We start from the raw sequence: 21,242 nt of genomic DNA, 5'->3' as shown, positions 1-21,242 counted from the left end.
TGGGAACGCCAGAGTCAGGGTTCGAGATGGTGAAGTGGGCCTGGTTCTCTGGGAATTTCAGTTTTGTTCTTATTTTCTATTTTCCTTTTATTGTTTCATGTGCCTTTTTGAGAGGCACAACTGTTAAAAGTGTCAGACTGCCATTCAGAGACCCGACAGACTCCCCTCACCCATCCAGAGAGACACTACAGACTCCCCTCACTCATCCAGAGAGACCCTACAGACTCCCCTCACCCATCCAGAGAGACCCTACAGACTCCCCTCACTCATCCAGAGAGACCCTACAGACTCCCCTCACCCATCCAGAGAGACACTACAGACTCCCCTCACTCATCCAGAGAGACCCTACAGACTCCCCTCACTCATCCAGAGAGACCCTACAGACTCCCCTCACCCATCCAGAGAGATCCTACAGAGACCCCTCACTCATCCAGAGAGACCCTACAGACTCCCCTCACCCATCCAGGGAGACCCTACAGACTCCCCTCACTCATTATGACACCCAACTATCCCTTAAATAACCCCAGGATTGTCACCTTTATGACCATATCCGAGAGTTTGTTCCACTTGTTTTGATCATTCTGTGTGCAAAGTAACCGGTCCTAACTTTGCCTTTAACTGGTTTGATCCTGTGCTCTCTTCCCTCACTCTCATGGTTTAGTCTGCAGTCATTTTCTGGATGTACCTTTTCGATACCCTTTACTATCTTAGAACCCTTTTCAAGATCACCTCTCGGTTGTCCCCTTTCAAGGAAAAACGTCCAAGTCTCTCCAGTATTCCTCATCACTCAAACCCTCTGATGCTGGGGATCAGTCTCGAGGCTCCTCTCCGCACTGCTTCCAGTGCCTAAATATCTCCCGCGTGTCTCTGTGACCAGAACTGGACACAGTGCTCTTTTTTTTTATTCGTTCATGGGATGTGGGCATTGCTGGCGAGGCCGGCATTTATTGCCCATCCCTAATTGCCCTTGAGAAGGTGGTGGTGAGCCGCCTTCTTGAACCGCTGCAGTCCGTGTGGTGAAGGTTCTCCCACAGTGCTGTTAGGAAGGGACACCAGGATTTTGACCCAGCGACGATGAAGGAACGGCCGATATATTTCCAAGTCGGGATGGTGTGTGACTTGGAGGGGAACGTGCAGGTGGTGTTGTTCCCATGTGCCTGCTGCCCTTGTCCTTCTAGGTGGTAGAGGTCGCGGGTTTGGGAGGTGCTGTCGAAGAAGCCTTGGCGAGTTGCTGCAGTGCATCCTGTGGATGGTACACACTGCAGCCACGGTGCGCCGGTGGTGAAGGGAGTGAATGTTTAGGGTGGTGGATGGGGTGCCAATCAAGCGGGCTGCTTTATCTTGGATGGTGTCGAGCTTCTTGAGTGTTGTTGGAGCTGCACTCATCCAGGCAAGTGGAGAGTATTCCATCACACTCCTGACTTGTGCCTTGTAGATGGTGGAAAGGCTTTGGGGAGTCAGGAGGTGAGTCACTCGCCGCAGAATACCCAGCCTCTGACCTGCTCTCGTGGCCACAGTATTTATATGGTGGGTCTGACCAGAACTGGACACAGTGCTCAAGGTGTGTCTGACTGGAGCCCAGTACAGTTTGATTTCACAACTTCCTCTGACTCTACTTGAGTAATTCAGCATCAAAGATTAAAGATGGATTTTTTTAAAAATTGAAAATCAGCTGAGGAATCGCCAATGAGAACAACACATAGCCATTGGAAAAAGAAACTATTTCTGACGACCTGGATCTATCATTCACTCACAGACGGACAATAAAACAAGGTTTGTAACAATACTGTCAATAGTTTGAATATTTACTTACACTCCTGTATCAGGAACAACATTCAAACACACTGAGAAACAATTAAATCATTAAATGCCTGTTAGGGTGAATCCCTTATATAGCTGGCATATCTCTGAGTGCTACGTCACTTCGTCCTGTACCCAGTTCGCAGCCAGCAGTCGGAGACCCTGTGGGTCACTGGTTTAAGAAACGATGGAATGAACAGTCCCCCCTGCACGTGTCTGTCTTCACAACACCTTCGGCAGCCTTGCGTCCTCCTGGAATGATTTGCCCGCTCAGCCCGTTCCCCAGAGTGGCTGCACTTTCAATTACACCTGGGCACGGGTCTTGTGACATGATCCTGAGAATGGCCAGAGGTATTTCTGCACAGGGGAGCTGGAGCTCTTCTCACTGGGCGAGTTTGAAAGGTCGCCACACGGATAGCGGAGAGAGGTGAAGAGGCTGATGAGAACAGCAAAGAGGAGAATCACAGCCCCCACAATCCAAATCGCACTGCGCTGTTTCAAACACTCCGGGCACAGTCTGTCCATTAGATCTGAAACTTCTTCAAACTTACTGTGAGAAGGGGAACAAGAGGAAGAGAGACAGGGAGAGAGAGAGAGAGAGAGAGAGAGGCAGAGAGAGAGAGAGAGAGAGGGAGAGAGAGAGGCAGAGAGAGAGGCAGAGAGAGAGAGAGAGACAGAGAGAGAGAGGCAGACAGAGGGAGAGAGGCAGAGACAGAGAGAGAGACAGAGAGAGAGAGACAGAAAGAGAGTGAGACAGAGAGAGAGAGATAGAGAGATAGACAGACAGGGAGAGAGAGAGACAGGGAGAGAGGGAGGGAGAGAGAGAGAGACAGAGAGGCAGGGAGAGAGAGGGAGAGAGAGTCAGAGAAATAGGGAGAGAGAGACAGAGAGAGAGACAAAGAGATAGACAGACAGGGAGAGAGAGAGAGAGACAGAGAGAGAGACGGAGAAAGAGAGAGACAGAGAGAGACAGAGAGATAGACAGACAGGGAGAGAGAAACAGGGAGAGAGAAACAGGGAGAGAGAGAAAGAGACAAGGAGAGAGAGGCAAGGAGAGAGACAGAGATAGAGAGAGAGACAGAGAGATAGACAGACAGGGAGGGAGAGAGAGACAGACAGACAGGGAGAGAGAAACAGGGAGAGAGAGAGACAGGGAGAGAGAGAAAGAGACAAGGGGAGAGACAGAGAAAGCGAAAGAGAGAGGGAGACAGAGAGTCAGAGACACAGACAGAAAGAGTCAGAGAGAGAGAGACAGACAGAGAGAGAGAGAGACGGAGTGAGGGAGAGGGGGAGAGAGAGAGAGAGAGACAGAGTGAGAGAGCAGGAAGTGAGAGATAGAAACGGAGTGAGGGAGCGTGGGTGTGAGAGAGAGAGAGAGAGAGATGGAGTGAGAGAGCGAGAGACAGTTTGTTATTCATCGCATCAAAGTCAGTAACCAGCTTTTTCATAACTTAATCTTTGGGGTAACGGGTAAGTTTCCTGCTTTCCTGATTCGCCGAGCCGGGCCCGCGGGCTTCCTGCGGAGCCAATAGCGAAGGGCCGTGCACCGGGACTGGCGGGAGAGCACCCGGGAACGAATCCGCGCTGCAGTTTCCCCCCCTCCCGCCGCCCGGATTAACGGCCGAGCCTCCTCCCAGCAAGTCGGGGTCGGGGGGGGTGGGTGGGGGGTACTGAGAGAAAGTCACGGAGGTGGGTGCCCATCCCCCGCTCTCCGGCCCTGAGCGTTAAACGCGCCCGCGATCGGCGGCAACGCAAACTCAGCGAATTCATACCCCAAAGCGAGAGAGAGAGAGAGAGAGGGGGGAGAGTTAAAATGATTCCAGTTTTTTGTTTACAGGAAGTGATGAAGTTGTCGGCTTTTGTTATCTGACAGACTGGGGATTTTAATCAGCATTCTGATGTGTTCAGCATGAAAGCTTCGTTATCTTTGCACCCAGTGAGTTCCTTCCGTTATGCTGCCTCCAGTCATAAGAACATAAGAAATCGGAGCAGGAGGAGGCCAATCGGCCCCTCGAGCCTACTCCGCCATTCAATAAGATCATGGCTGATCTGATCCTAACCTCAAATCTAAATTCATCTCCAATTTCCTGCCCGCTCCCCGTAACCCCTAATTCCCTTTACTTCCAGGAAACTGTCTATTTCTGTTTTAAATTTATTTAATGATGTAGCTTCCTGGGGCAGCAAATTCCACAGACCTACTACCCTCTGAGTGAAGAAGTTTCTCCTCATCTCAGTTTTGAAAGAGCAGCCCCTTATTCTAAGATTATGCCCCCTAGTTCTAGTTTCACCCATCCTTGGGAACATCCTTACCGCATCCACCCGATCAAGCCCCTTCACAATCTTATATGTTTCAATAAGATCGCCTCTCATTCTTCTGAACTCCAATGAGTAGAGTCCCAATCTACTCAACCTCTCCTCATATGTCCACCCCCTCATCCCCGGGATTAACCGAGTGAACCTTCTTTGTACTGCCTCGAGAGCAAGTATGTCTTTTCTTAAGTATGGACACCAAAACTGTATGCAGTATTCCAGGTGCGGTCTCACCAATACCTTATATAACTGCAGCAATACCTCCCTGTTTTTATATTCTATCCCCCGAGCGATAAAAGCCAACATTCCGTTGGCCTTCTTGATCACCTGCTGCACCTGCATACTAACGTTTTGATTTTCTTGCACTCGGACCCCCAGATCCCTTTGTACTGCAGTACTTTCCAGTTTCTCGCCTTTAAGATAATAACTTGCTCTCTGATTTTTCCTGCCAAAGTGCATAACCTCACATTTTCCAATATTGTATTGCATCTGCCAAATCTCCGCCCACTCACCCAGCCTGTCTATATCCCCTTGTAGGTTTTTTATGTCCTCCTCACTCTCCACTTTCCCTCCCATCTTTGTATCATCTGCAAACTTTGATATGTTACACTCGGTCCCCTCCTCCAAATCGTTAATATAGATTGTAAAGAGTTGGGGACCCAGCACCGACCCCTGCGGAACACCACTGGCTTCTGGTTGCCAGTCCGAGAATGTACCATTTATCCCAACTCTCTGCTTCCTGTTAGATAACCAATCCTCCACCCATGCCAGAATATTACCCCCAATCCAGTGATTCTTTATCTTGAGCAATAATCTTTTATGTGGCACCTTGTCGAATGCCTTCTGGAAGTCTAAATACACTACGTCCACTGGTTCCCCTTTATCCACCCTGTACGTTATATCCTCAAAGAACTCAAGCAAATTTGTCAGACATGACTTCCCCTTCGTAAAGCCATGCTGACTTTGTCCTATTAAATTATGTTTGTCCAAATGTTCTGCTACTGTCTCCTTAATAATAGACTCCAAAATTTTACCCACCACAGATGTTAGGCTAACTGGTCTATAATTTCCAGCCTTCTGCCTACTACCCTTTTGAAATAAGGGTGTTACATTAGCAGTTTTACAATCTGCTGGGACCTTTGCCGAGTCCAGAGAATTTTGGAAAATTATTACCAAAGCATCCACAATCCCTCCTGCCACTTCCCTCAAGACCCTGGGATGTAAGCCATCAGGTCCAGGGGATTTATCCGCCTTGAGTCCCATTATTTTACTGAGTCAATGTTACTCTGCCACGTGTCTGCTCCGGTCTGGACTGTGGGCTAACCTGTACTTTTCACAAGTACTGATCGCCCAAAAGTATCCATGAGTCAATAGCTACACAAGCCAAGGATATACCAAATGTGGCCAAAACACAACTCGGAAACACTCTCTGCCATCCGAAGAACATTTCTTTTTTTATAGCTCGCGCCTGGTTTAGGAACATCGGAACTGGAGGAGGCCGTTCGGCCCCTCGAGCCCGTCCCGCCATTCGATCAGATCACGGCCGATCTGTGCCTCAACCCCATTTACCTTCCTTTGCTCTCCATCCGTTGATCCCCTTACCCAACAAAAATCTATCGATCTCAGTCTTGAAAGCTCCAATTGACCCCCCCCAGCATCCACAGCTTTTTTGCGGGGGAGAGAGTTCCAGATTTCCACTCCCCTTTGTGTGAAGAAGTGCTTCCTGACATCACCCCTGAACGGCCTGGCTCTAATTTTAAGGTTCTGCCCCCCTTGTTCTGGACTCCCCTCACCAGAGGAAATAGTTTCTCTCTATCTATGCTATCGAATCCTTTTAACATTTGAAACACCTCAGTTGGATCACCCCTCAATCTTTTAAACTCGAGGGAATACGAGCCCAGTCTGTGCAACCTGTCCTCGTGATTTAACCCTTTGGGCCCCGGTGTCATTCTCCGAGGCCAACACATCCTTCCTGAGGTGCGGTGCCCAGAACTGAACGCAGTTTCCTGTGAGCTACTTTCTAAAGTTTGTTTTCACAACAGAGTGGTTTGCTGGGCAACAAATTAGGTAGCGTTCAGTGTCGAGCACACAGTGTGAGACTGGAGTCACGTGTAGGCCCAGACCGGGTAAGGACGGCAGGTTCCCTTCCCTGACGGATATCAGTGAACCAGTTGGATTTTTTAAAACAATCTGGCAACACGAACGGTCATTTTTTTTTTTATTGAATTCAATTTCACAACTTGCCATGACGGGATTTGAACTCGTGACCTCTGCGTTACTGGCCCCACACTGCTCTTAAGCAAGCACCCTTAAGCAAGTGTGATGTGCGACATCAGTGGCAGTCGACGTGTTATACTCCCTGATTCCCGGTGTTAAACAGTTTTCCAATCACCGTTGGCTGCCAGAGGAGCTCGTGTTCAGATACAGTGGGGACGGAGAGGCTGGAGAGCAAGGCTCGGGCCTGATAGGCCACCTGATTCCCTCTTTTGGTCACTGTTGCTGGCAGAGAATATGACGCCCTCTCAGCATCATCGTCAGGTAGAATGGTACTCCTCGAAGGGAGTGCAGCGTAGGTTTACTAGAATGATACCCGGACTTCAAGGGTTAAGTTACGAGGAGAGATTACACAAATTGGGGTTGTATTCTCTAGAGTTTCGAAGGTTAAGGGGTGATCTGATTGAAGTTTATAAGATATTAAGGGGAACGGATAGGGTGGATAGAGAGAAACTATTTCCGCTGGTTGGGGATTCTAGGAGTAGGGGGCACAGTCTAAAAATTAGAGCCAGACCTTTCAGGAGCGAGATTAGAAAACATTTCTACACACAAAGGGTGGTAGAAGTTTGGAACTCTCTTCCGCAAACGGCAGTTGATACTAGCTCAATTGCTAAATTTAAATGTGAGATAGATAGCTTTTTGGCAACCAAAGGTATTAAGGGATATGGGCCAAAGGCAGGTATATGGAGTTAGATCACAGATCAGCCATGATCTTATCAAATGGAGGAGCAGGCACGAGGGGCTGAATGGCCTACTCCTGTTCCTATGTTCCACAGGAGGAAGCCATTCGGCCCATCGGGCCTGTGCCGGCTCTTTGAAAGAGCTATCCAATTAGTCCCACTCCCCCCTGCTTTTTCCCCAAAGTCCTGCAAATTTTTCCCCTTCAAGTATTTATCCAATTCCCTTTTGAAAGTTATTATTGAATCTGCTTCCACCGCCCTTTCAGGCAGCGCATTCCAGATCAGAACAACTCGCTGCGTAAAAAAAATTCACCTCATCTCCCCCTCTGGTTCTTTTGCCAATTATCTTAAACCTGCGTCCTCTGGTTACTGACCCTCCTGCCACTGGAAACAGTTTCTCTCTATCTACTCTATCAAAACCCCTCATGATTTTGAACACCTCTATCAAATCTCCCCTTAACCTTCTCTGCTCTAAGGAGAACAATCCCAGCTTCTCCAGTCTCTGTAAAACACACGCACGGTTGCTGAGTGAGACAGGACTCTCCCCTTACTTGAAAGCCTTTATTTACCTCGCACGGAAAGTGAGCAAGTTGAGGTTAGGGCCAGGTGAATATTTGAGGGGTTGATTCCACGGGTTGGGCAGATGGTAACGAGAGGCCCCGATTTGAGACAGTCAACTGGGTGTTTCATTCCCGTGTTTAAGCCCCTGGATTAATTTAAATCACAAATCCCACTGGTTTCCTCCTTCAGACTTTAGCTAAAAGACATCACATTTGGATTTTCAAATCACTTACTTTCTAATCATTCGACAGGAAGAAAACTAGCTGCCCGTACACATCATTGGAAAAGGAGGACAACACCCTGAATCTGGGATACAGAACCCGGAATCTGGGATATCCCTCCCTGAATCTGGGCTATAGAACCCGGAATCTGGGATATCGCTCCCTGAATCTGGGATACAGAACCTTGAATCTTTTTAAAAATTCGTTCATGGGATGTGGGCGTCGCTGGCGAGGCCGGCATTTATTGCCCATCCCTAACTGCCCCTTGAGAAGGTGGTGGTGAGCCGCCTTCTTGAACCGCTGCAGTCCGTGTGGTGACGGTTCTCCCACAGTGCTGTTAGGAAGGGAGTTCCAGGATTTTGACCCAGCGACGATGAAGGAACGGCCGATATATTTCCAAGTCGGGATGGTGTGTGACTTGGAGGGGAACGTGCAGGTGGTGTTGTTCCCATGTGCCTGCTGCTCTTGTCCTTCTAGGTGGTAGAGGTCGTGGGTTTGGGAGGTGCTGTCGAAGAAGCCTTGGCGAGTTGCTGCAGTGCATCCTGTGGATGGTACACACTGCAGCCACAGTGCGCCGGTGGTGAAGGGAGTGAATGTTTAGGGTGGTGGATGGGGTGCCAATCAAGCGGGCTGCTTTGTCCTGGGTGGTGTCGAGCTTCTTGAGTGTTGTTGGAGCTGCACTCATCCAGGCAAATGGAGAGTATTCCATCACACTCCTGACTTGTGCTTTCTAGATAGTGAAAAGGCTTTGGGGAGTCAGGAGGTGAGTCATTTGCCACAGAATACCCAGCCTCTGACCTGCTCTTGTAGCCACAGTATTTATGGTCAATGGTGACCCCCAGGATGTTGATGGTGGGGGATTCGGCGATGGTAATGCCGTTGAATGTCAAGGGGAGGTGGTTAGACTCTCTCTTGTTGGAGATGGTCATTGCCTGGCACTTGTCTGGCACGAATGTTACTTCTGGGATATCACATCCTGAATCCAGGATATCGCTTCCTGAATCTGGGATACTGCTCCCTGAATCTGAGTTACCGAATCCAAAATCTTTAAAATCAAAACAAGAATCGTTTTTAATGGGACACATTGAACACAGCACAGCGTACAGAACACGACAAAAGTTCAGTCGTGGAGCTGCCCCTCAGTTAATGCAGCAACTCTTTCTGTAATTACGAGCGAGCAGTACAGGAACCCACCTGCTCTTCCTTTCCTCTTTGAAGCCGGGTTCTGACCTCTCCTCCGCGCTCCTCTGCTCCGCGTTCCTCTCCTCCGATCTCCTCTCCTCCGATCTCCTCTCCTCCGATCTCCTCTCCTCCGCGCTACTCTCCTCCGCGTTCCTCTCCTCCGATCTCCTCTCCTCCGATCTCCTCTGCTCCGCGCTCCTCTCCACCACCTTCTCAGGTTCCTCCCGTAACTCCTTCTGCTCTTGGCTGAGTTTGGCTTTCAAACCTTCTTGGTAACTTGGAGACAGAAACATTTCATAAAGTTTTTGCCAACATGTAAATGAGTGGTTTTGCCACATTTCGTTGGAGGTAAATGCAGCGTCTCAGTTCTTTCTGTGACGGGGTTGACCATAAGACCATAAGAGATAGGAGCAGGAGTAGGCCATTCGGCCCCTCGAGCCTGCTCCGCCATTCAATGAGATCATGGCTGATCTGATTTTTACCTCAACTCCACTTTCCCGCCCTTTCCCCATATCCTTTGACTCCCTCGCTGATCAAAAATTTGTCTAACTCAGCCTTGAATGTATTCAGTGACTCGGCCTCCACAGCTTTTTGGGGTAAAGAATTCCAAAGGTTCACGACCCTCTGGGAGAAGAAATTCCTCCTCATTTCCGTCTTAAACGGGCGACCCCTTATTCTGAGACTATGCCCCTAGTTTTAGATTCCCCCATGAGGGGTAACATCCTCTCAGCATCTACCCTATCGAGTCCCCTCAGAATCTTGTATGTTTCAATAAGATCTCCTCTCATTCTTCTAAACTCCAATGAGTACAGACCCAACCTGTTCAATCGTTCCTCAAAAGACAACCCTTCCACACCCGGAATCAACCGAGTGAACCTTCTCTGAACTGCCTCCAATTCAGGTATGTCCTTCCTTAAATAAGGGCACCAGAACTGTTCGCAGTACTCCAGGTGTGGTCTCACCAGCACCCTGTACAGTTGTAGCATGACTTCCCTGCTTTTATACTCCATCCCCCTAGAAATAAAGGCCAATATTCAGTTTGCCTTCCGGATTACCTGCTGCGCCTGTATGTTGACTTTTTGTGTTTCATGTATGAGGACACCCAGATCCCTCTGTACCGCAGCATTTTGTAGAATTTCTCCATTCAAATAATATTTTGCTTTTTTATTTTTCCTCCCAAAGTGGACGACTTCACATTTTCCCACATTATATTCCATCTGACAAATTTTTGCCCATTCGCTTAACCTGTCAGTATCCCTTTGCAGACACTTTGTGTCCTCATCACAACTTGCTTTTCCACCTACCTTTGTATCATCATGAAATTTGGCCACAAGACACTCTGTTCCTTCATCCAAGTCATTGATATATATTGTAAATAGTTGAGGCCCCAGCACTGAGCCCTGCGGCACCCCACTAGTTACAGATTGGCATTTTGAAAATGACCCTTTTATCCCGACTCTTTGTTTTCTGTTAGTTAGCCAATCCTCTATCCATGTCAGTATATTACCCCCAACACCATGAGCTCTTATCTTGTGCAGTAATCTTTTATGTGGCACCTTATCGAATGCCTTTTGGAAATCCAAATATACTGCATCCATTGGTTCCCCTTTATCCACCCTGCCTGTTACTTCCTCAAAGAACTCTAATAAATTTGTCAGACGTGATTTCCCCTTCATAAAACCATGTTGACTCTCCTTGATTGTATTATGAGTCTCCAAATGTCCTGCTACTACTTCCTTAATAATGGATTCTAGCATTTTCCCAATGACAGATGTTAGGCTAACTGGTCTATAGTTACCTGCTTTCTGTCTCACTCCCTTCTTGAATAGGGGTGTTACGTTTGCGGTTTTCCAATCCGCTGGGACCTTTCCAGAATTGAGCGAATTCGCTCAATTCTGGAAAGGTCCCAGTGGATTGGAAAATTCTGGAAGATTCCAACCAATGCATCCACTATCTCTGCAGCCACTTCCTTTAAGACCCTCGGATGCAAGCCATCAGGTCCAGGGGACTTGTCAGCCTTTAGACCCATTAGTTTACCTAGTACTTTTTCTCTAGTGATAGTGATTGTTTTTAGTTCCTCCCTCCCCTTTGCCCCTTGATTTTCTACTATTATTGGTATATTATTCGTGTCTTCTACTTGAGTTGCTGCCCTGTGTACAGTGCCCACTCAACTCTGGAGCCCTACTCCACGCTCAATACAGTCACTGAATTATCCTGACTGCAATTCCTCGCATGTTATTTGTACAACCCGACCTCCCATTGATCTTCTCCACTGCCATCTCAAACAAACAAACAAACAATATAGCGCCTTTAATTCAGTGAAACATCCCAAGGCTCTTCACAGAAGCGATTATCAGACAAAATTTGACACCGAGCCACATAAGGAGATATTAGGGACAAGTGACCAAAAGTTTGGTTAAACAGGTAGGTTTTAAGGAGCGTCTTAAAGGAGGAGAGAGAGGCGGAGAGGTTTAGGGAGGGAATTCCAGAGCTTAGGGCCCAGGCAGCTGAAGGCACGGCCGCCAATGGCGGAGTGATTAAAATCGGGGATGGACAAGAGGCCAGAATTGGAGGAGCGCAGAGATCTCGGAGGGTTGTAGGGGCTGGAGGAGGTTACAGAGATAGGGAGGGGAGAGGCCATGGAGGGGATTTGAAAACAAGGATGAGAATTTTAAAATCGGACCGGGAGCCAATGTAGGTCAGCGAGCACAGTGGGGTGATGGGTGAACGGGACTTGGTGTGAGTTAGGATACGGGGGGCAGCAGAGCTTTGGATGAGCTCAAGTTTATGGAGGGTGGAAGATGGGAGGCCGGACAGGAGAGCACTGGAATAGTCGAGTCTGGAGGTAACAAAGGCACGGATGAGGGTTTCAGCAGCAGATGAGCTGAGGCAGGGGCGGAGACAGGGGATGCTACGGAGGTGGGAGTAGGCGGTCTTGGTGATGGAGCGGATATGGGGTTGGAAGCTCATCTCAGGGTCAAATGGGACGCCAAGTTCGCCAACGGTCTGGTTCAGCCTCAGACAGTGGCCGGGGAGAGGGATGGAGTCGGTGACTAGGGAACGCAGTTTGCGGCGGGAACCGAAGACAATGGCCAATATTCCCAATAATTCCCAATTCCCAATATTTAGTTGGAGCAATTTTTTTTTGACAGAATTTTGTTTTTGGCAGGATTCCCAGCTCCTGACTGTACTGGGGGGGCGGGGGGGGGGGAGTGGTTCTTGTGGTATCTTTACTCAGCCTGAACAGTGGCGGTTTTCAGCCCACGCCATGTGGATTGTGAGGGTGAGTGTTGTACTTTCGTGTATATGTGCTTCAATTCTGTACGGGGACTCTCTCCAGGCGCTGGGGGGATCTCACCCTTTCTTGTAGGCTTCCTCTTCGATCTTGGCTTTTGTCTCCGAGCTGGTTATCGCGACTTTGACTGTCTGCACTTCTCCTGGAGCTGGGTGTTTCCTCTCCTGATCTCCATTCTGCTTCCCGCTTTGTACATAGGGAAACAAAGAATTCAGCTTTACAGAATCATAAAGGGAGCACCTGGATGAGCAGAGCCCCCCCCAGTCCCGATCTTCTGGGATGTTCTAGCTGTTGCGAGATAGGGTGGAGGTTATGATGCTCAATTGCCAATTTGCTAACAAGCAACTTTGATGAACAAGGTCCAGAGATCTCAAACCACCTCAGTTTAACAATTTGAAAGAACGAATTGCATTTATATAGCACCTTTCATGACCTCAGGATGACCCAACGCGCTTCACAGGCAATGAAGCACTGTGGGAGAACCTTCACCACACGGACTGCAGCGGTTCAAGAAGGCGGCTCACCACCACCTTCTCAAGGGGCAATTAGGGATGGGCAATAAATGCCGGCCTCGCCAGCGACGCCCACATCCCATGAACGAATATAAAAAAAAAAGTACTTTTCAAGTCTGGTCACTGTTGTGATGTAGGAAATGCGGCGGCCAATTTGTGCACAGCAAGATCCCACAAACAGCAATGTGATAAGTGACCAGTTCATCTGTTTTAGTGATGTTGGTTGAGGGATAAATGTTGGCCCCAGGACACCGGGGAGAACTCCCCCCTGCTCTTCTTCGAAATAGTGGCCGTGGGATCTTTTACACCCACCTAAGAGGGCAGATGGGGCCTTGGTTTCACATCTTACCTGAAAGACGGCTCCTCTGACAGGGCAGCGCTCCCTCAGCACTGCACTGGGAGTGTCAGCCTAGATTTTGTGCTGAAGTCTCTGGAGTGGGACTTGAACCCACGACCGTCTGACTCAGAGACGAGAGCGCCCCCCGCACCGAGACACGGCTAACACCTTCATGGATGGCCTTTCTATAGCGCCTTTTATGACCTCAGGACATCCCAAAGTGCTTTACAATCAATGAAATACTTTTTGAAGTGTAATCATAGTAGCATCAGCACAGGAGGAGGTCATTCGGCCCATCGGGCCTGTACCAGCTCTTTGAAAGATCTATCCAATTAGTCCCACTCCCCCCTGCTCTTTCCCCACAGCCCGATAAGTTTCTCCTTTTCAAGTATTTATCCAATTCCCTTTTGAAAGTTATTATTGAATCTGCTTCCACTTTTCAGGCAGTGAATTCCGGATCATCACAACTCACTGCGCAAAAAAAATTCTCCTCATCTCCCCCTCTGGCTCTTTTGTCGATCACCTTAAATCCATGTCCTCTGGTTACCGACCCTCCTGCCACTGGAAACAGTCTCTCCTTATTTACTCTGTCAAAACCCTTCATGATTTTGAACACCTCTATCAAATCTCCCCTTAACCTTCTCTGCTCTAAGGAGAACAACCCCAGCTTCTCCAGTCTCTCCACATAACTGAAGTCCCTCATCCCTGGAACCATTCTAGTAAATCTCCTCTGCACCCTCTCCAAGGCCTTGACATCCTTCCTAAAGTGCGGTGCCCAGAACTGGACACAACACTCCAGCTGAGGCCTAACCAGTGATTTATAAAGGTTTAGCGTAACTTCCTTGCTTTTGCACTCTATGCCTCTATTAATAAAGTTAATCCCATATGCTTTTTCAATGGCCTTCTCAACTTGTCCTGCCATCTTCAAATATTTGTGTACATACACCCCCAGGTCTCTCTGTTCCTGCATCCCCTGTAGAAAACACAGCAACCAATTTGCGCATAGCAAGGTCCCACAAAGAACAATGTGATGATGACCAGATAATCTGTTTAGTGATGTTGGTTGAGGGATAAATGATGGCCAGGACACCAGGGAGAACTCCCCTGCCCTTCTTTGAAATAGTGTCCGTGGGATCTTTTACATCCACCTGAGAAGGCAGACGGGGCCTTGGTTTAACATCTCCTCCAAAAGATGGAACCTCCAACAGTGCAGCACTCACTCAGTACTGACCCTCCGACAGTGCAGAGCTCCCTCAGTACTGACCCTTTGACAGTACGGCACTCCCTCAGTACTGACCCTCCGACAGTGCGGCCCTCCCTCAGTACTGACCCTCCGACAGTGCGGCGCTCCCTCAGTACTGACCCTCCGACAGTGCGGCGCTCCCTCAGTACTGACCCTCCGACAGTGCGGCGCTCCCTCAGTACTGACCCTCCGACAGTGCGACGCTCCCTCAGTACTGACCCTCCGACAGTGTGGCGCTCCCTCAGTACTGACCCTCTGACAGTGCGGCACACCCTCGGTACTGTCCCTCCGACAGTGCGGCACTCCCTCGGTACTGACCCTCCGACAGTGCGGCACTCCCTCGGTACTGACCCTCCGACAGTGCGGCACTCCCTCAGTACTGACCCTCCGACAGTGCGGCACTCCCTCGGTACTGACCCTCCGACAGTGCGGCGCTCCCTCAGTACTGACCCTCCGACAGTGCGGCGCTCCCTCAGTACTGACCCTCCGATAGTGCGGCACTCCCTCGGTACTGCACTGGAGCATGTGCCTGGATTTCACGCTCGAGTCTCTGGAGTGGGACTCAAACGCACAACCTTCTAACTGAGAGTTGAGAGAATGCTCCCCACTGAGCCATGGCTGCCAGAGAAGCGAGGACGTTGCTAATTCCACTCACTTCCCCAGCAAGTCTCCAGAAATAAAAATACCAAACTCTTCACCTGTCAGACAGTAACAAACAAAAACATAGAATCATTATATTTCTGATCAACTCTGAAACCACTGAACTACTTTTTTCTTTGTCTGAGTTTCCAAACTTTTTTGACTTTGAACCCCTGTCCCTGTTAATGTCCAGATATCGCAAGTTGCTGATGCTAACGGATCTCAGGGCTCTGATTTAAGACTTATTCACCAACGAGGCAACAGCGTTAAGAACAGCCCCTTCCCGGAAACCCCATGGACACCAAATTCCAACCGAGATTAACTCTAAGGATAACAGCACTGTAGCCCTGCTTCTCCAGCCCCCCTCGCCGCCCCCCCACTGTCAGCGTGGATCCCCGCTGGGAGTGCGGGGCAGTGTTGTGCCAACCCTCCAGGAATGTCCTGGAATCTCCAGGGATTGAAGACTAATCTCCAGGACACTGCCGGGGGCCAAAAAATTATCGGAGCATTAAAAAAAAAATGGTGTGCGTTTTTTTCTTCATTTTCTTTGAGCAACCAGTTCCAAAAATATTGGAGACGGAACAAAAAGGGCGGTTGGAAGCAGGAGGTCCAGGAACATGTCCAATCGGAGTTGACGAGTGTAATGGGAGCACAGAACGCCCCCCTAGAAATAAATCTTAGTGTCGAATCTCGAGGGGTGAAGTGCCAGGTTCTGAGAGGCTCCAGTCCATGTGTTGTAATTCCATCACTACGTTGGGGTGCAGTGGTGTATCGGTCATGTTACTGGACTTGAGTTCAAATCCCACTGTGGCGGTTTGAGATGTCGGATTGTCGTAAAAACCCAACTGGTTCACTAATGCCCTTTAGGGAAGGAAACCTGCCGTCCTTATGTGGGGGTATTATAGGGAATTGTTATAGAATCATAGAATCATAGAATCATAGAAGTTACAACATGGAAACAGGCCCTTCGGCCCAACATGTCCATGTCGCCCAGTTTATACCACTAAGCTAGTCCCAATTGCCTGCACTTGGCCCATATCCCTCTATACCCATCTTACCCATGTAACTGTCCAAATGCTTTTTAAAAGACAAAATTGTACCCGCCTCTACTACTGCCTCTGGCAGCTCGTTCCAGACACTCACCACCCTTTGAGTGAAAAAAATTGCCCCTCTGGACCCTTTTGTATCTCTCCCCTCTCACCTTAAATCTATGCCCCCTCGTTATAGACTCCCCTACCTTTGGGAAAAGATTTTGACTATCGACCTTATCTATGCCCCTCATTATTTTATAGACTTCTATAAGATCACCCCTTAACCTCCTACTCTCCAGGGAAAAAAGTCCCAGTCTGTCTAACCTCTCCCTGTAAGTCAAACCATCAAGTCCCGGTAGCATCCTAGTAAATCTTTTCTGCACTCTTTCTAGTTTAATAATATCCTTTCTATAATAGGGTGACCAGAACTGTACACAGTACTCCAAGTGTGGCCTCACCAATGCCCTGTACAACTTCAACAAGACATCCCAACTCCTGCATTCAATGTTCTGACCAATGAAACCAAGCATGCCGAATGCCTTCTTCACCACCCTATCCACCTGTGACTCCACTTTCAAGGAGCTATGAATCTGTACTCCTAGATCTCTTTGTTCTATAACTCTCCCCAACGCCCTACCATTAACGGAGTAGGTCCTGGCCCGATTCGATCTACCAAAATGCATCACCTCACATTTATCTAAATTAAACTCCATCTGCCATTCATCGGCCCACTGGCCCAATTGATCAAGATCCCGTTGCAATCCCAGATAACCTTCTTCACTGTCCACAATGCCACCAATCTTGGTGTCATCTGCAAACTTACTAACCATGCCTCCTAAATTCTCATCCAAATCATTAATATAAATAACAAATAACAGCGGACCCAGCACCGATCCCTGAGGCACACCGCTGGACACAGGCATCCAGTTTGAAAAACAACCCTCTACAACCACCCTCTGTCTTCTGTCGTCAATCCAATTTTGTATCCAATTGGCTACCTCACCTTGGATCCCATGAGATTTAACCTTATGTAACAACCTACCATGCGGTACCTTGTCAAATGCTTTGCTGAAGTCCATGTAGACCACGTCTACTGCACAGCCCTCATCTATCTTCTTGGTTACCCCTTCAAAAAACTCAATCAAATTCGTGAGACATGATTTTCCTCTCACAAAACCATGCTGACTGTTCCTAATCAGTCCCTGCCTCTCCAAATGCCTGTAGATCCTGTCCCTCAGAATACCCTCTAACAACTTACCCACTACAGATGTCAGGCTCACCCGTCTGTAGTTCCCAGGCTTTTCCCTGCCGCCCTTCTTAAACAAAGGCACAACATTTGCTACCCTCCAATCTTCAGGCACCTCACCTGTAGCGGTGGATGATTCAAATATCTCTGCTAGGGGACCCGCAATTTCCTCCCTAACCTCCCATAACGTCCTGGGATACATTTCATCAGGTCCCGGAGATTTATCTACCATGATGCGCGTTATATATTGTCTGGGCCTATGTGTGACTCTTAACTGCCCTCTGAAATGGCTGAGCGAGCCCCTCAGTTGTATCAAACTACTATAAGTGGCTCCAGAAGAAGGCAGCCCACCACCACCTTCTCAGGGCAATATATTGTCATAAGACAATATATTGCGATCTCCCGAAGGAGTCTCTGGTACGTGAGTTTCGGTACACTGCACGTAAAGGGGTTATGTTCCGTTATCTCATTGGCTTGATTTAATAAAGAGTATTAATCGGATATTTTCACTGTTTCCCAGTCCTCAGGGATGGGCAATAAATACCGGCCTTGCCAGCGTCCCGAGGATGAATAATATTTTTCAAAAAACTCTAAGATGTCACTCAATGAAGCGGTGAAGTTAAGCAAAGACACATATTCGCACTGTACTCACTTTTCCACAAGAGGGGCCAGCGTTGGGCTGGGATGGATGCCGATCCTGCTGGAGGTGATGGGACTGGTGCTGCTGGGATTGGCGCTGCTGGGGCTGGTGGTAGCCGTGGTGGCGACGGTGCTGGAGCTGCTGGTGCTGCTGTTGTTGTTATTCGGCTCTGGCTACAGAGGGAAATATAATGAAGGGGAAAGACAGTTTGTTAATCACGCCGGCTGGCTTTGTTTGAAGGGGGTTTTCAGAAACGACAGCTCAGCGTTGAGACTTCAGGCATCGACGGCGAAAACTCTGTGGGCGACATTATACCCTCCCAACCCTAACCCTAACCCTAACCCTAACCCTAACCCTAATGCAAGGATAGGCACGTATAGAATTCGATAACATTGAGCTAGAGTTGTTAGGTTAAAAGACACTTCAGAAAGACGCACAGCTGTGTTTCGCGGATCGAGGGGTGGGGGTTTGGGGGGTGGGAGAGTGGGAGTCGATTGGTGAACGGACTCCAGCACGGAGCGATAAAGATTGGCAGAGATAAGACAGCGAAGGCGTCAACAACAAACGGTAAGAGCTAATCTTGAACGGCGTGATAGCGACAATATCAACAGCACTCACAGAACGTGGTGACATATTGCACCCCACATTTGTCCTGTGTAATGAAACCCATAAGAATACAACACACCGAAACAGCTGGGGGACTTCTTGATCTAGTTTTGCTGAGGCTAGGGTAAGCAGTCAAGACGACACACTTGCTGAAGGAGTCCCTGGTACGTGAGTTTAATTGGTACCGAGATCTCATATACACCGCACGTGAAGGGGTTATGTTCCATCACCGCATATTTAATAGAGAGTACCACCCTCGGGCTTTTTCAGTGGTTCCTGCTCCTTGAACATGTATCAGAGGTAAAGGATCTATGACAATATCATGAATACCCCCACACAAGGGCAATATGGATGTATGACAATATCACAGAATTACATAGAATGTACAGCACAGAAACAGGCCATTTGGCCCAACTGGTCCGTGCTGGTGTTTATGCTCCACACGAGCCTCCTCCCTCCCTACTTCATCTCACCCTATCAGCATATCCTTCTATTCCTTTCTCCCTCATGTGTTTATCGAGCTTCCCCTTAAATGCATCTATACTATTCACCTCAACTACTCCTTGTGGGAGCGAGTTCCACATTCTCACCACTCTCTGGGTAAAGAAGTTTCTCCTGAATTCCCTATTGGATTTATTAGTGACTATCTTATATTTATGGCCGCTAGTTCTGGTCTCCCCCACAAGTGGAAACATCTTCTCTATGTCTACCCTATCAAACCCTTTCATAATCTTAAAGACCTCTATCAGGTCACCCCTCAGGCTTCTCTTTTGCAGAGAAAAGAGCCCCAGCCTGTTCAATCTTTTCTCATAGTTGTAACCTCCCAGTTCTGGCATCATCCTAGAAAATCTTTTTTGCACCTTCTCCAATGCCTCTATATCCTTTCTATAATACGGAGATCAGAACTGTGCACTGTACTCCAAGTGTGGTCTAACCAAGGTTCTATACAAGTTTAACATAACTTCTCTGCTTTTCAATTCTATCCCTCTAGAAATGAACCCCAGTGTTTGGTTTGCTTTTTTATGGTCTTATTAACCTGCATCGCTACTTTTAGTGATTTGTGTATCTATACCCCCAGATCCCCCTGCTCCTCTACCCCATTTAGACGCTGATTATCCAAGCAGTGTGTGGCCTCCTTATTCTTACCACCTCACACTTATCTATATTGAAATTCATTTGCCAATCACATGCCCATTCTGCGAGTTTATTAATCTCTTCCTGGATTTTGTCGCAGTCCTCCTCAGTATTAACCACACCTCCCAAATTTGGTGTTGCGATTATTTGGTATAATATCCTGCAATAACTCCACATAAATGCAAGAGGGTAGATATGACAACACCCTACATAAACCTAACAGTCCCTGCAGAGACACTACTCGCTGAAAATTCTAAGTAGATCTCCGTGTGATCCGATCAACTCATAAATACCGAACACCCAGTTTCTTGGAGGAACAGGAGAACATTCTCTCCTCCAGATGTGGGCATCGCTGGCAATGGCCGGCATTTATTGCCCATCCCCGAGTTGCCCCTGTGAAGGTGGTGCTGGGCTTTCTTCTGGAGCCGCTGGTAGCGGGTCTGATACAACAGAGTGTCTCGCTGGGTCACTTCAGAGGGCGGTTAAGAGTCAACCACGTTGGTGTGGAGACAGGAGTCACACGTAGGCCCAGACCGGGTAAGGACGGCAGGTTTCCTTCCCGAAAGGGACGTTAGTCCAGTTGGGTCTCGATGACAATCCGACAGCTTCAGGGTCACTTTTACCGACACCAAATTTTTATTTCCGGATTTTTATTCAAAAATACATGCTGGCCTTCATTACTCATTTCAAATAAACAAACTTAGCGCTGGGCAGGAGCAATGGGAGAAACATGCAGAGTCGAGGACTGGGTAATAATACTCTCATCTGAATAGAATTTAGAAGAACATAAGAGATAGGAGCAGGAGTAGGCCAATCGGCCCCTCGAGCCTGCTCCGCCATTCAATAAGATCATGGCTGATCTGATCCTAACCTCAAATCTAAATTCATCTCCAATTTCCTGCCCGCTCCCCATAACCCCTAATTCCCTTTACTTCTAGGAAACTGTCTATTTCTGTTTTAAATTTATTTAATGATGTAGCTTCCACAGCTTCCTGGGGCAGCAAATTCCACAGACCTACTACCCTCTGAGTGAAGAAGTTTCTCCTCATCTCAGTTTTGAAAGAGCAGCCCCTTATTCTAAGATTATGCCCCCTCGTTCTAGTTTCACCCATCCTTGGGAACGTCCTTACCGCATCCACCCGATCAAGCCCCTTCACAATCTTATATGTTTCAATAAGATCGCCTCTCATTCTTCTGAACTCCAACGAGTAGAGTCCCAATCTACTCAACCTCTCCTCATATGTCCGCCCCCTCATCCCCGGGATTAACCGAGTGAACCTTCTTTGCACTGCCCCGAGAGCAAGTATGTCTTTTCTTAAGTACGGAGGCCAAAACTGTATGCAGTATTCCAGGTGCGGTCTCACCAATACCTTATATAACTGCAGCAATACCTCCCTGTTTTTATATTCTATCCCCCTAGCAATAAAAGCCAACATTCCGTTGGCTTTCTTGATCACCTGCTGCACCTGCATACCAACTTTTTGATTTTCTTGCACTCGGACCCCCAGATCCCTTTGTACTGCAGTACTTA

At 48.3% G+C, this 21,242-nt stretch overlaps 1 protein-coding gene across 1 annotated transcript in view; it reads right to left on the bottom strand.

Moving 5' to 3' along the window:
• Positions 1 to 1,035: 1,035 nt before the first annotated feature.
• Positions 1,036 to 21,242, bottom strand: part of mrvi1 (murine retrovirus integration site 1 homolog) — a 191,478-nt gene continuing 171,271 nt past the window's right edge. Inside the window, exons 21-24 of the mRNA XM_067993604.1 lie at positions 17,984 to 18,144; positions 12,387 to 12,509; positions 9,041 to 9,304; positions 1,036 to 2,350 (exon numbers count right to left, since the gene is read on the bottom strand). Of these exons, the coding sequence (XP_067849705.1) occupies positions 2,104 to 2,350; positions 9,041 to 9,304; positions 12,387 to 12,509; positions 17,984 to 18,144 (795 nt within the window). The 3' untranslated portion in view covers positions 1,036 to 2,103. The remainder of the gene's footprint in view (positions 2,351 to 9,040; positions 9,305 to 12,386; positions 12,510 to 17,983; positions 18,145 to 21,242) is intronic.

Source organism: Heptranchias perlo, chromosome 12 (assembly GCF_035084215.1).
Source record: "Heptranchias perlo isolate sHepPer1 chromosome 12, sHepPer1.hap1, whole genome shotgun sequence".
Lineage (NCBI taxonomy): Eukaryota > Metazoa > Chordata > Chondrichthyes > Hexanchiformes > Hexanchidae > Heptranchias > Heptranchias perlo.
This window is presented reverse-complemented; position numbering and strand designations above follow the sequence as displayed.